The sequence below is a fragment of the Rutilus rutilus genome (genome assembly GCF_951802725.1).
Source record: "Rutilus rutilus genome assembly, chromosome: 4".
Taxonomy (NCBI): Eukaryota; Metazoa; Chordata; class Actinopteri; order Cypriniformes; family Leuciscidae; genus Rutilus; species Rutilus rutilus.
The window spans coordinates 12,411,570-12,427,157 of NC_140212.1; the positions used below are offsets into that span (position 1 = coordinate 12,411,570).

General features: G+C 37.4%; 1 protein-coding gene across 1 annotated transcript in view; it reads left to right on the top strand.

Annotated features, from left to right (window-relative positions):
• The window catches only part of exoc4 (exocyst complex component 4), a 122,795-nt gene extending 107,657 nt beyond the window's left edge, over positions 1-15,138 (top strand). Inside the window, exons 15-18 of the mRNA XM_084407823.1 lie at positions 3,583-3,724; positions 4,977-5,155; positions 5,238-5,397; positions 13,411-15,138. Of these exons, the coding sequence (XP_084263949.1) occupies positions 3,583-3,724; positions 4,977-5,155; positions 5,238-5,397; positions 13,411-13,648 (719 nt within the window). The 3' untranslated portion in view covers positions 13,649-15,138. The remainder of the gene's footprint in view (positions 1-3,582; positions 3,725-4,976; positions 5,156-5,237; positions 5,398-13,410) is intronic.
• Positions 15,139-15,588: the final 450 nt, after the last annotated feature.

Sequence of the window (15,588 nt, forward strand, 5' to 3'; positions counted from 1 at the left end):
CCCTATGTTAAATTCCCATAGAGGCAGGCAGATTTTTATTTTTAAAGGCCAGTTACTTCATGGATCCAGGATACTATGCATCCTGATAAAGTTCCCTTGGCCTTTGGAATTAAAATAGCCCCACATCATCACATAGCCTTCACCATACCTAGTTAGCCTAATAGCTGGTTTGATTTGCATTGAGAGATGATCTTATGGAAAGTACTCCATGCCAGTCTCTAGGTATGGTGAAGGCTATGTGATGATGTGGGGCTATTTTAATTCCAAAGGCCAAGGAGACTTTATCAGGATGCATAGTATCCTGGATCCATGAAGTAACTGGCCTTTAAAAATAGGAAGGACTGCCTCTTTTGCATAGTTTATGCTTGCTGTTGAATAATCATTTGAAACTTAGCAAACTAGCAGCTCCAGTAGTAAGATGAAAAGATTTATCTTGAACTCTGTCATGGATGTATAAACCTTAATTAAACTATTTAATAATAAATTAAAAAGGAATTTATTATTCCTTTTTAATTTCTGGCGAGATGCGGGAATTCATTCGCCACGACCGTCACAGTGCATTAGGGCTGTCACGATGTTAGATTTTTCACACCACGGTTATTGTGGCCAAAAGAATTCACGATATCGATATATCGCGATATCTATAGAATCTATGGATCTATGGCAAATTTTTGTGAAGGAAGACAAGCATGTGAAGTTTATCTGGTTTCAAACTGAAGCCAAACACTGTCTGAAGGTTTCCTGAAGAACTGAAAAGCTCTTAAACCTGTTGTTGCACTGGCGCCAATAAAGTCATGCAGATAGCAGATTTGAATAAAAAAATCAAGTGCAAATACAAATACAAAAATAAGATGAGTAAAGAAAACGGGGTTCTTAATTTTAATAATCACCCTTTATTAAATATATGAACACAGAAACCCCCTGTTAACAGTTAATGTCACGTTTCCCATTCCATGATGAATAGGAAAATAATAGCCGCGTCGCGTCTATGACAACTCGAGGTATTGCACACCGGACACGCACTTTCTCAGTTTATGGCCAGCAATATCATTATGTTTAAGGACATTATGGAATTGAGATAATGTCTGTACTATGTTATGATTATACTGTACAATTAAATACAATAGTTGCTGAGTCTGTGATCTGAACACTTTTTTCTGCGCTGTGTCGCGGCAGGATTTTGAACAAGGTCCTGAGCCGTTGCTGGGTGCCGCGGACAGACGCCGAATAGAACCGCGCTGTGCTTCTCGTCCGGTGTGTGTACACTCATACAGAATGTGTTCGAATTTTAAAGACGTGGCGCTGCGCTTCTCGTCCGGTGTGCGACCACCTCTAAGGTGCTGTTTTCTTTGAAGCCGAAGAACTCTGTTGTTAATACTGGCGAGCTCAGCTTACTTTTTTCGGGAGTGGACAGAGTGTTTCACTCTAGCTGCGCGGGCGCGGACGAGCGCTGCGTCTAGAAAACGCCAATATCGCCAATACCGGTATATTGTATTGCTCTAAATTAACACGATGTCGATATTTCATGCTTTGAATATCACGATTATCGTCAATACCGGTATATTGCGACACCCCTACAGTGCATTATGGGTATTCTCTAGCCGTTGAGCGGTTGTACACTTGTTATTGTTGTGCATTGTGGGATTGAATGAGTGCACTCGATAATGTCCACTATGGGTTCGGACTCCACTACAAATGGCTATCTCCCTATAGGGGGCTATTTCGGACACAGCCCTGTCTTGTTTGCTCCCTATTTATTCTACTTGTGTGTGCAGTCCTGTGCCAGTTCGTTGTCTAGTGTTTCTCGTTATGTGTTGTCAGTGTGACTGGCCTTTTCCAGCCCTGCCTTGTTCTGCCAAGTTCAGTCCATCTGCTGGGCATGATTTTTCCTGGGTAGTTTCTGTTGTTTGTTTTATTTTTTATTAAAAATAATTTTTCAAAAACGAATAAACTCTGCACAAATGAGTCCTCGCTTCATCCCTTTACCCTCATCCTGACATCTGCATGCTATATTTTAAATCTTTTTTTGAGGAACTAAAAGTCATTTTCACTTATAATCTTAGCCTCTGCTGTTTATGTTAAACCGTCAAGAACCAATGTAATTTGGCATCATAAGCATCAAACCTGGTGCGACATGTCTTCAAATACCGTATCTCTGTATCTCTGTCTGCCTTCATTTTATGAAAAAGAGCAGCATGATCATTCTTTAAAACATCTCCTTTTGTGTTCCACAAAAGAAATAAGGTCATACAGGTTTAAAAGGACATGAGGGTAAGTAAATGATGGTTGAACTTAATTTGTAGGTGAGCACATCTCTTTAAATGTAATTATAGGATGGCAAAATGTAATAGCTTATTTGGTACTCAGTTTTAATTTCCCTGCCAAATAAAACCTTTTCTTGTTACCTTGGCCTGACAGTTCTGTTATCCACGGGTCGTCACATCAGGGGAATTTTCTGTGCTCTTACAGATCAGTCCTTAGTGGCCCAGTGCCTCTAATCTACCACCTGGTCATCACTGCTCTATTTGTACTTCTTGTCTTCAAGCATTTTTAATCATTCCATGCCAAACACACGCTTATCTTCCACAAACCTTTTTCCTGCTAAGAGTTATAGAAAGACAGCAATTAACTACCAAATGTCTTTTGACAGTGGTCTGTGTGTATATATATAATTGCTCAATGGCGGTGGCCATTTTCCTGAACAAACTCAAGGGACCCAGTGCCAAGTGAGCAAACCGGCGTCCATCATCAAAGCAAACACGTCCACACACACATACTACTTCTCTGCACACCGTTATATGTGTGTGTGCGAATGTGACCTTCAGAAGTGCAGACATGCCACAGAGAGTTACAGGAAGTCAGTGTCCATCGCCATCTCTCGTGCCTCATTGATCGCCTAGTGTCGTACACGCACACACTTTTCTGTTTGATAGTCGTCCTGTGGCCGTATGTGTGCTTGTGGATCATTGATTACACTGTTGTAAATATAACAACGATTATTGAAGTATTTTACAAGAATATACTACTTCAGTCTTTCTACTTCAAAATTCTAAATATAATGTTTGATTCATTGTTACTTGCCGTCTATTTGTAAGTATTTGTGAGATCAGTTTCAGAGTGAAAATCCTGCAAATCCTACACCAAATTGTTTTTTTCAGCGTACACAGACTCTTCTGGTTGTCGGCTTATTGATTCATGATTTCCATGATTGTGAAATGCAAGTGGCTGGGCATTCTTAAAAATAAAAGTTCTTTATTAGCTTAATTGTCCGACGAACAATTGCACAAAAGGTTCTTTATAGTGGAAAAAAGTTCTTTAGATTATTAAAATGTTCTTCACACTAAGACCTATTCACTGAAGGAGTTTTTAATGGACCCAAAATGGTTCTTCTGCGAAAACCACTTTTTGGAGCCTTTAATTTTTGTGGAAACCCAAATACCACATCTCCATGTGCTTGTTGAACTTGTTGGCATTACTTATTAGGAAGTCTGGGAAGTCTTTCCACTTGTTGGTATATTGGCTATAAATGTTTTTTTGGTTTGTTTTATAACGCAGACTATCTTTTATTTTGTCTATTTCTAGGTCTATCCCCAGGCTCAGATGCTCAAGTGAACACAGAGAATGTTCGCAGTCGAGAACAGATACTCCAGACGTTGACTGACCTCTGCAGATCCTTCCAGGACATTGCTGACCGCTGCTTGCTGGTGTTGCATCTGGAGGTCAGGTAGGTCCCACCTTATCATCTCAATCTGAGAAGACTCCAAAGGCACACCTTAAGGTATCTTCGCACAAACAATGACTTAAACTCTGCAGATTTGCAGACTGATTCTACACAGCTACAAACTATCATCTCCATCAGGCTTTTTTTAGGCCTTCCAAAGAGTCTGCCTGGCAAAAGAGCATCAATGGGTCATTCACTCTCCGTACCCTCCTCCACAGGCCCTCCCTCCCGCTCGCCCGATTATTCTCTGATATCATTTAGCTTATGTGATCCTGTTTATGATTTGGAAACAATAACTCGCGGCTCCCATGCTACGCGTTATTGACTTTTTCCATCAAGCAAATTTCCCTTGACAGTGCTTGAGGGTAAATTAAGCCATAAGAGAGGGTAAGAAGAAGAGGATGCAGGCTTTTTGCGGGCGTCTTCGCTTAAAGCTTTTCTAATGGTGAATAATAAAAAAAGGGAGGTTTATTGCAGGTCTGTTGGAGGCCATTACGGAAACCTTTCCATCTCACCTTCTCTCTCAGAAACACTCTTTATCTGTGCACCTATACGCAGGTTTATTAGGCCATGAACACTCCATAGATTGTAGCCGCACACAAACACACATGCACCTGCTCACAGGACATTCCATCATCCCAGTTCATTCAGCCTTTATAGAGTGAAGCTGTGGAATAAGATATTCACCACCAGCATCTGGCGTTTCTCTGATGACAGTCTAGAGTACTATTAACTTACTTGCATAATAACAATAACACACACATTCAAAAATGGTTTCAAGTTTTTGTTTGTGTAAAATGGATATTTGCGTTTTGATTTAAAGAATTTATCTTGAGGATGAATTTTCCAACAGAGCATGTAGAGATGTACTCATTTGGAAAAATTATTAATAAAAAGTTGTTTTTTAACTAATACAAAATTACAAAAGCACAACTAAATTACTAAATCTTTAACTAAAATAAAATGAATCTAATTCAAAATATTAACAAAAAAAATAATGATACAAACTCCCTTTTAAAATAAAAAGTGTGACAGAATATACCAAATTTGAAATTAATTAGTTCACATGATCAAAGATATCTTAATTGAGGTTTTGCAGAAATGTCAAACGAAAAGACGACTTCATGTGAAAAATATTCATTTTGAGGTGAAATCCTGTGTGGGTTAAAATAAGTCATATCTCAAGCTTCAGGAAAGTTCTTATCTTACTCAACTCATAATTGTCATTTCGTGCCTGTCGTCTGTGCTCCATCAGGGTCCACTGTTTCCATTATCTGATCCCTCTGGCAAAACAAGGCAACTACGCCATCGTGGCTAATGCAGCCAGCATGGACTACGACCCCCTGGTGGTGAAGCTGAATAAGGACATCAGTGCCATAGATGAAGTGATGGGAGCCGCCCTGCAGCAGCACAAGTTTCAGTATATCTTTGAGGGTGAGAGTGACCTCTTGTCTCAACAGGAAGCTGATGCCTGAAGGAGTCTTTCTTTTCTGAGTGTCTTCCTGTCTCTGTGCAGGACTGGGTCATCTGATCTCCTGCATTCTGATTAATGGTGCTCAGTACTTCAAGCGCATCAGTGAGTCCGGCATCAAGAAGATGTGCAGAAATATCTTTGTGCTCCAGCAGAACCTGACCAACATCACCATGTCACGAGAGGCTGATTTGGATTTCGCCAGGTAGAATGCACACACACACAAGTGCAATGTAGTGTTGTCAAAAATATATATTTTCCGATACATATCGATACTGAAATATCTGAAACACTTCAAAACATTTTCCATAGATACACAATATCAGCTGCACTTTCTCTCTCTCACACCATTTTTTCCGACAGCGAGTCGACACACAAACTCGCCTCCCCTCATTCACTCGTTTCATTATCTATGGATTAATATTGTTGGTTACAGGGTTTGAATTTCGGCGTGGGATTGCGCGTTACGCATAATTTTACTCATTCCCGCAGATTTTGTGCTCACACCCAAAGTACGCTCACAGAAAGCCGCCTCAGTTCTAAATGTACTTTTTTTCCCTGCTTATTGCACTTAAACAGTCAAATACACACAAAATAATGTCAAAATGCATGTATTCACGTAAACACAGTCAGTTATGTTTTAAGTGAACGTAAACAGTTGAGAAAAAAACGCATGTGTAACAGTATAATGGATCTGTGTGTCAGGTCTTAAAGTGACAGCAGCCTAATATACCTGCTGCCAAATAATGAGATAATGTTAAAAATATTTTCATGGCAGTTTTTCCCAATGATACGTACAGTGTGTGTATATATATATAGATATATATACACACACACACTTTTATATACTTTATACTTTACAGTGTAACCTTAAATTACTTTGTTGTTCAATTCTATTCACATTTATTTGTATGGCGCATTTCACAATACATTTTATTTCAAAGCAGCTTGACAGAAAAAGGATCAGTTAATAATTATCATCTCTCTCCAGCCTGTATATAATTAACAGGATGTTTCTTCATTTTTATGTGAAGATCACTGTCAAAGCTGTGAAATTAGAGAGAGTAATGTGCATTTTTCTGTACAAACAATGCAAATCAATATCCGGCGGATTTCTTGCATGATTATTACAGTGCTGGCTTATTGACCCCTCACTCTCTCATACATGATATCACGTGATGCATGGGTGGTACAGGTGGTGATTGGAATTACAGTGCATTGTTTACTCTATCAAGGCTCCTCTGATTAACCCCTCCTACACACTCACACACACACGTCTCTCTGTAAACCCCGTTATGAATACATTGGCATTATCCTCATAAACCGCTTGGAAAACAAGATAATAAAGGAGCACTATAGCACTAGTCTCTTGCAGCTGTACCCCTGTCATTTACATCCAGCGTTGAGTGTGTATAAATGCCTGTGTGTTGAGGGATTCATTGAGAGAGATGGAAGCATATATGTGGATGCTGGGAGATGGAGCTAGGCCCATGAGGAAAAAGGGGAATCGTTGGCCGCCCTCCCATTTGAATGCTTGCTGTGGGCGACTGGGCCAAGGACACAGTAATAACCATCGATTTGAGTTAAAGCTGAGCAGTGCTGTGGCCAAACTCAGTGGCTCTCCTCGCTTACGGCAGGCTTTGGTCACAGTGCCATCTAGTGAGGAGAAACATGCCGTCAGTGGAGGAACACTGCAGAGCTTGTCTAAAAACATGAATATGAGCACATTTATTTATTTAAGCCAGTACAAACAGTGTAATTTGATTGCACAGGGCTACTGCCAGAGGTTTTGATGTTTAAATCAGGAGTAAACAACTTCACTAGTAGTTTTTCATTGAAATGACCTTGCGTCTGGTTCTTGGTCCAGTCCCAAAGCAAAACCAGAGTGCTTTTACTCTCGCTACATGCTCACACACGTACACATACACACACACCATCTGCTCACAGCCTTAGACTGAGCCAGGCCATGTCCCAGAGTCCTGCAGGTGCCTCAGTATTGTCTTATCAACGTCACCCAAACCTGGCAAGAGACTAATCTGTTCTTCATCATGGATTGATCAAGTTCAGGACAAATTGTTCCAAAACCTCTCCTTACATCTGTATGTGATTTTTCAATCACTACAGAGGTACACTACCATTCAAAAGTTTGGGGTCAGTAGGATTTTTTTATCACATTAAATTGAGAATAAGGATGTATTCATAATTTTTTTTCAAAGAAATGCTGTTCTTTTGAATTTTCTATTTATCAAAGACTCATTTATTATTATAAAAATGTTTCTTGAGCAGCAAATCAGCCTATTTGAACAATTTCTGAAGGATCATGTGACACTGAAGACTGGAATAATGAGCTATAGAGCTATTTTTTTTATATCTATGAGAGATATAAAAAAAAAAACTTGAATTTGAATTGTGTTTTTGATGGTGAGCAAAAGAGATTTGAAAATTGAAAAACATGAAATATCTTGCTAAACCCAAACTTTTGAATTTTAGTCTAGATACATGGGCATCGATAAATAGCATTTTAACTTTATGCAAATGAGCAATGATGTAATGTGGCAACTACCAATGGGAGTGCAGAGAGTAAAGCCCTACCTGGTGAAGTTGGGTAGGAATTGTCTACTTTCAAATAGTTGGTTCATCTGTTGTCGTCTGAAATCATTAGTTATAATCTGATTAGCTGGCTTTACATGAACTCAGTTCTGCTTTAGAATTTAGAAGTGTAGAAGTTCTGAATTTAATTTTCCATGCAGAAAATCCCATCTACTATTTTGGAATAATCTATTTTGGATAAACCCGCCCCTGAGCGACACGAAACACTGAAAGTTCTCAAAAAGTACTGTTGTTTGTCACATTGCATCTGGGTCAGACAGTCTTTTTTTTTCTAATTGGCAGATTATGCTGCAGTGAAGACCAGACAATAAAAAAATATATTACATTTACAACAAAAAAAATAAAAATCAGCCACGCTGCTCACATTCTCTCTTCCAGTGTGAAATATAAAACATGCTCTCTGATTCAGGAATTCGCAGTTCAGAGACTGGCTGACAGACATGCATGGGTCAGAGGTCAAGCTGTTGGAAAAGCACCTGTCTTGTGAGCCATTTGTAAAGGCTTCTGGAAAAACGACATTTAGCCAGCATGTCAGTGTGACGGCCTGGACTGTTTACACCACGGCTGCTCTGTGCTCCCGATAACCACAAAACAAACCGGCAGCTGCACTTGACAGCACATTGGTCTTTCTGTGTATGCGTGTGCGAGTAACATCAGGCTTTTCTCCGTTTCTGTTTATTATGTTTATCTAGATATATTCCTCTATATTTTTTTCTTTTTCTGTTTGTTCTAGGAAATAAGATGCCAGGGAAATTAGCTTTCACACTCAGTCTAAAGGTCCATTCACACTGAGTCCGAAAATTCGTTTTTTCGCATGATTAGCAAAGGTAACCGGAATATAAGGCGATATATCCAATATTCATAATGTATTAATGTCGATAAAATTAAGCACCATTGTGAATATTGCCATGATTTTTAGGTGTTTTTTTTCTTTCTAGGTTTCGGTTTATTTCTGGGAATCATTTCAGGGAATCTATTGTATAAACTCTCACACAATTATTCATTTACATCATCACTCAAAAATACTCACCAATGCCTCTGTGGAGCATTTTTCATGCATTAAAAAAGTAGTCAAATATATGTAGAAAAAAAGTTACTATTTATTACTATATATTCACATAATGGCACTTATAATTAAAAAATGTTCATTTTTTTCACATTTTCTTTCTGAAATTATACTTTTTTTTTTACTTTTTTTTTTTACTTACTGTGTAAGTTAACAGTTCTATTCACATAAAAAATATCTTATATTTTGAATAATTTTGACAATGCTGTTAGGATAAAAATGACGGTTCCTATAATTGAAAGCTGTAAAATATTGTCCAGCTCAATACAGTCAATTAACAGTGTATGCACCATTTATGAGTCTATTCCACCTGCTATCGCCAGGACTGCTATCCCGTCCAGTTGTTCTCTCATATCTAAACCAGGTCAAACCATCCTCAAAGCCCCACCTCACTTAAAAACAGAGCCACTGATGAAAGAGTAGCTTGTCTGCAAAATGTTCCCATTAAATTGAAAATCAGACCTGTCAGGAGGGAATGTCCAGGAAGCCTGATATGCACTTTTGCATGGAAAGCATTGGCGTTTGTAACTGTGGTGTCGACCATGCGTGTTCTGTTTGATGGAGAGGATCGTCTTGGGCATCTTGCCTGTTCTCTCTCTCTCTCTCTCTCAGCCACTAACTAATGTGTTGCTGAGAATGCGCTGACAGAAGCAGCCCTTAATGGCTTAAATATTGTACATGCTGGAAATGGGAGGAAACGAATTGTGCTGATTTGAGTTTTTTCTTTTTTTTCTGTCTCCCTTCGCGCCAACATACATCTCCCAGCGTCCTTCGCCGTATGCATCATAAATTTGCTTAATACTCCTTGTATGCACTACTGTACACACAGAACCTGTCTAATTAAAACTTAATGGCACTCAGAAAAACACACAGGTGCAGGTTCTATGTGTGAGAAGTTCCTGCTATTTATTATCTTCTAATGGGAGAGAGGATTGGGAGAGGAGAGGAAAGGAGGTGATTTTAAAAGCCAAGAGTTAATCAGATTAGCAACTCACCACGGTTTTGCTAAATGCTTTTAAATGTGTGCGAAATGAAGTGTGGAGAATGACATAGTTGGCCCATCAAGCAAACAAACAAACATACAGAAGCACACAAATAGCCAGCTGAACTTTTTATGTTGACTTAAAAACCCATGAAATTGCTTGATGAGCAAGGTATATTATATTATATTATATTATTTTACAGTAGTCAATATTTGAAGAGGATCAAAACCTTTCATCAAAGTTATACATGGATTTTGAACAATAGCCGTTCTTGTCTTAGGACAACTTTAATTAACTTTTTTGATCCACTTCAAATGTTGACTACTGTATATTATATTATATTATATTATATTATATTATATTATATTATATTATATTATATTATACAGATTGTTCAAAAACTATTAAAATGTTTTTCATTCATTTAAATAAATATTAAATAAAATAAATAGATAAAAACTGACAACGAAAGTTTAAATTGAAGTGCTACAATTACTAATAAAAATAAAATAAAGACATAAAAAATAAAATAAAGCCACAAAGAAATATATATATTTTTTAAATTACAAAAGCCAAATTTACTAAAACTTGAACTTAAATTAAAATGAAACTGAAAATATAAACATAAAAGCTAGTTCAAAATATGAATAAAAACTATATAAATAATACTAAAATAACACTGTACATGTTATGTACAGTATGTATAATATATATATATATATATATATATATATATATATATTGTATAATGTATGTATAATATATATATATATTTATAATAATATAATAAAAGTGGGAAAAAAAAGAAAAGAAAAAAATATATAGATATATAATTTTTTTTTTTTTTTTTTACTTTTATTATATTATTATGTGGGGTTATGTTTAAAATGTATTATTATTTTATTTTGAATCTTCATTTAAGTCTTCCATGCTAGTAAGGTGGCTGTTTTATGTCAAATGAAGTGCTGTACAGTATATGAGGTTGTCTTCTCCAGTGTCCTGCTTTGAGCCCTAATGAGCAGACAGCACATGTCTGGTGGATTAACGCCCTGGCACAGTAAGGGTTACTGGGACACTGTACTGTCAGGCCTGTTATAAATGGCTGTGTTTTTTTCAGTGTCAGAGATGAATAGGGGTTAATGGAACTGCCCTCTCTCTGTCCTGCAGGTGCACTTGTGCTCACATTCACACTTTTTGGCACGCTTTTCAGCATCTTATAGGTTGAATCTGTACTTTTTACTGGCTGAATATGCTGTGATCGTTCGATTTTCCATGTTAGTGTTAATCTGCAGCATTAAAGCTCAGCAGTTTATAGGCGTAAGGGCAACACCATTATTTCCAAGTTCTTAGAGAATACTTCATCGAGGTTTAGTAGAAAAAAGCTGATCTGTGAGATGTTGGAGCATGTTTGTTTCTGTCTTTTCGTTTAGCGCACCCTCTTCAGCAAGTGGACTGTCTTGTGGTATCCAAAACAACATATCCCTTTTGGTCATTTAAACAGGTTATTTGAACAGCCAGTACACTGCACAAGTCAAGTACTTTTAGATAAAAAAGAAAAAAAAAGAAAAAGCTACTACAATGCTAGGATGTTGTAGATGGTTGCCAGTTCGTTCTTTGATTTCGCTTGAAGTATATCAGGGCCTTTGAAGAAAAGAGTCTTTTAGGATTCATTTTATGGATTTAGTTTAAAATAATTTCGTTTTATTTTGATCAAATTTTAATGAATTAAACAGCTTCATCACTAGAAAACCAGAATCAACAGACTTGACTCAAGAATATTAGGGTTATGTATAGAACCTCATTGAACTTTTGTTTCTAAGACTGTAGATTCTCTGCACTGAAAAAAAAGTGGTGTAGAAACTCACGAATTGCTAGTAATTTCACAAATAATTAAAGCAACATCAAGTACACCAAGTGAAATTTTGAAGTAGAAAGGCTCCAAGTAAGTTGAAGTAAGAAATGTACTCTGATTATTTTAGTTTACAAAAAAAAAATGTATAGTGCATTTATGGTAAAGATCACAGCCACAAAGCATCTTGATACGTATAGCTGCATGTTCTCATCACCTCAAGCCCTTATGATGTCTGGCATGGCTTTAAAATTTGCATGTGCTCCATCATGAAAAGACTCAAATTGGCCATTTCTTCCACTGTTTGCTCTGTACGGAGCACCTTTAAAGTGAGAGGTAAAATGGGCTCTTGGGCTCATTTAGAGTGCAGCCAGACGTCTCTGAGCATCTGGAGGAGTGTGCCTGCTTGATAGGGGAGTTAGAGAGAGTCCTGCTGGCTAAGGCCTTTCTGTGTGCCTGAGTAATGCAGAGAGAGAGAGAGAGAGAGATTTGGAGGAGTCGTCTGCTCTGATGGGGTCAAAACACATTCAGCTCTTATCACCCCTGTTACAAATGTGCCTCTGCTGCAGAAATAGAAGTTGTAAGCTCTTTTTGTGTGGGTGTGTGTATGCATACTCATGTGTAAGTGTCTCCTTGAACTATATGTCTGATGTTTAATGTATGTTTTCCCATCCTGCTGGTCAACAGCATGTTTAGGCCAAAAGGTCTGTGTAAAAAATGGTCTGATGTTCTCAACAAGTTTTGTGAATGCAGGAATTCACAATAAAGAACAGTAAGGACAGTGTGAGAGAGTTTCGGCCCAGTTGACAGAACTATCATTTTAATTTGATAATTACTTTCATGCTTATATTCTTACATTTTAACAGTTGATTACACTTTATTTTAAGGTGACGTAGTTACATTGTTCTTACTCAAATAAGTACTGCTTAATATTAATTAACTACATGTACTTACTATAGAGTTACGGTTAGGGTCAGTTACTTGTAATTATGCATAATTTACTGTTATTTCTATAGTAAGTGCATGTAGTAACGTGGACATACGTCACCTTAAAATAAAGTTGATCATACATACATGTGTTTTCATGAAACTTAAATAAGTTGACTATGTTTTGAGCAACTTTTTTTTTAGTTTTGAATAACTTCTATTTTTATTTCATCTTTATTATCTTATTTTTTACAAACTCCAATGCGAGTTCCTTTCTGGTTAAATGAAAATGTTTTACACCATATGCAATCATTTTCAGGTAAAGTGTTTATGAATTTATATTTGGTTTAGGTTCAGTTACTTGTAATTATGCATCATTTACTGTTATTACTATAGTAAGTACATGTAGTAACGTGGACATACGTCACCTTAAAATAAAGTTAATCATACATGTGTTTTCATGAAACTTAAATAAGTTGACTTTCTGAAATGTTTTGAGCAACTTTTTTTTTATTATTAACTTCTATTAATCTTTATTAGCTTATTTTTACAAACTCCAATGTGAGTTCCTTTCTGGTTAAATGAAATGTTTTACACCATATGCCATCATTTTCAGGTAAAGTGTTTATGAATTTATATCGCTCTCACAGAGTTATGATAAAGCTGTTATATTGTCATTAAATAAACTTTTGCACATGCAAAAACGTGTGAATTCATCCTTGAATAAAGATCAGCATTACTTTGATATGAAATACAGAACTCTTTCCTTCTGTTTCTCTGCAGGCAGTACTATGAGATGCTGTACAACACGGCGGACGAGCTGCTAAACCTGGTGGTTGATCAAGGGGTGCGCTACACAGAGCTGGAATACATCAATGCTTTGAGTCTCCTCCACCGCAGCCAGACAGGCGTTGGAGACCTGACCGTGCAGAACATGCGGCTGCAGCGCCTCAAAGAGATCATATGCGAACAGGCTGCTATTAAACAGGCTACCAAGGATAAGAAGATCACTACGGTCTAGGCTCGCACGTTTAAACTTAAATCCAGTGCTCTGAAAGGGGCTGCCGTTCGTTACTGTCACAAGCTTTGAGTCAATCACACTTTCAAGCAAACATTCGATATCGGTTTCATTTCATCTTGTTGCTTTCCTATTTTTGTAATATATATATTGTAAAGTACTAGGGTAAACCAGGGCTTTCCGCACACCAGTGCACACACGCTCGCAGAAGGAACGCTCTAATAAATGAATCCCATGTAATGGTCTGGTTAGACCAGACGACACCTTTCAGACTGAGCGGAAGGATTCTCTCACTGTGGCTTGGGGACATTTTCGTCTCATTTTCTTACTTTATCAAACCGCTGCTCTCAATTATAGAATCTTCCTGCGCTCCGTCTCCCTGCCCGGCCCGCAGCCTGTGTCTGGAATAACAGATGCCAGATTAGAATGCCAGGCTTTTTTATCAGGCAAAAAAGAAACCCCTCACCCGCCGCTTGTTGATTTGTTCTTCTTTCTCAACAGAAGGAAATGGGAATTGCTAAACCCATTTAGCATTTCTTACATTGCTCCCTATACCCGTTGTGTGTGTGTGTGTGTGTGTGTGTTTGTTGATTCCGTATTAGCCCGTCATCATTATGACACAGACATTGATTGTGACATTATAAAGTTTTGATGACACTTTCATCATTGGATCTGTGGATTCTTTGGCTGTTTAAACAGATTCTAAGCATTGATACTAAAAAACTTATATTTGGATCTGATTTTTTTTGTCTTATTCACGGCTCCTTGCTCAAACTTGCACAAAAAACACAGATCACTCATACTCTGTGTTCTGTGCTATTTTTAGTTCATTAATTATGAATAATAGAACGAGAGAGAAAGCCATCGATACAGAACACAGGCGTTAAGCAGGAAGCCAACCGAGCAATCCATCAAAATGACTCAACCACTTGAATCAATAATTGCCACCACCAGGTTGCCAAAGAGAGAAACACAGCAACGATCTTTCATATTCTTACGCCATAAAAATCCTGTTTGGATGTTGAAGATGTGTTACAGGAACGGTTAGGCATTAGAAATGTCATGTCTGCCTTATTTTATTATGCCTGTAATGTGTCTAGTAAGAGGAATCACAGAAAAGACATAGAAGTTTGTGTTTTAAGTGCTATGATTGGGTTCCCGATGTTGACTCGAGCGTTCCTGTTAGCATTATACTGTACATGCATTCTCAACTGCAATATTCATTTAGAATCTAATGGGGATTTGCACAATATTGTGGTGAATCAACACTATTTCACGCCTTTGTTTTGTGGATTTTTTTAGTAATGTATTTTGTTTTGTAGCATTTAATAACATTTGATATGTTCACTTAAGGGATTGTACATGCTTGTAAATTTCATTTGGTTGCTTAAAAGTCTTTCATGGTGAGGAGCCTCTCACAGCCCTGGACTACTGGAGTTGAACTGAATTTTGCCAATGTTAATGTCAAAATAAAAATAAAGGAATATAACAGACTTTGCCGAGTTTTAACTTGTTTGCTCATACTATCAAAGTTCTTTGTATATTATCAGGCATGCCAGAAGAGAACATAATCTGTATTTTTCACAAGTGGGGAGTTTAATTTCATTTAACACTTTGCACATACTAATTTATATATACACACACACACTTTTGTATTAAATGTAAGGTAACTTATGTAGGCCTATATAATTTACAAGTTATGGCTGTATAATAGTGAAAAATAGATATTTATGTATTCCTGTATTTATATGATCATGTTTTGACAACATGAGTCAGATAACTGAATCGTAGCGTTCCATTGATGCGCATGTGCAGAACGCTTCCGCTGCTTTAGTTTATGTAAGGTTACCAGGCAACAGATGGGCGTGCAAATTAGTTATCATTGATCCTTACAGAAAGTCCGGCTTTACTTGTATACATTTAGAAGGGAAAAAAATGAAGTT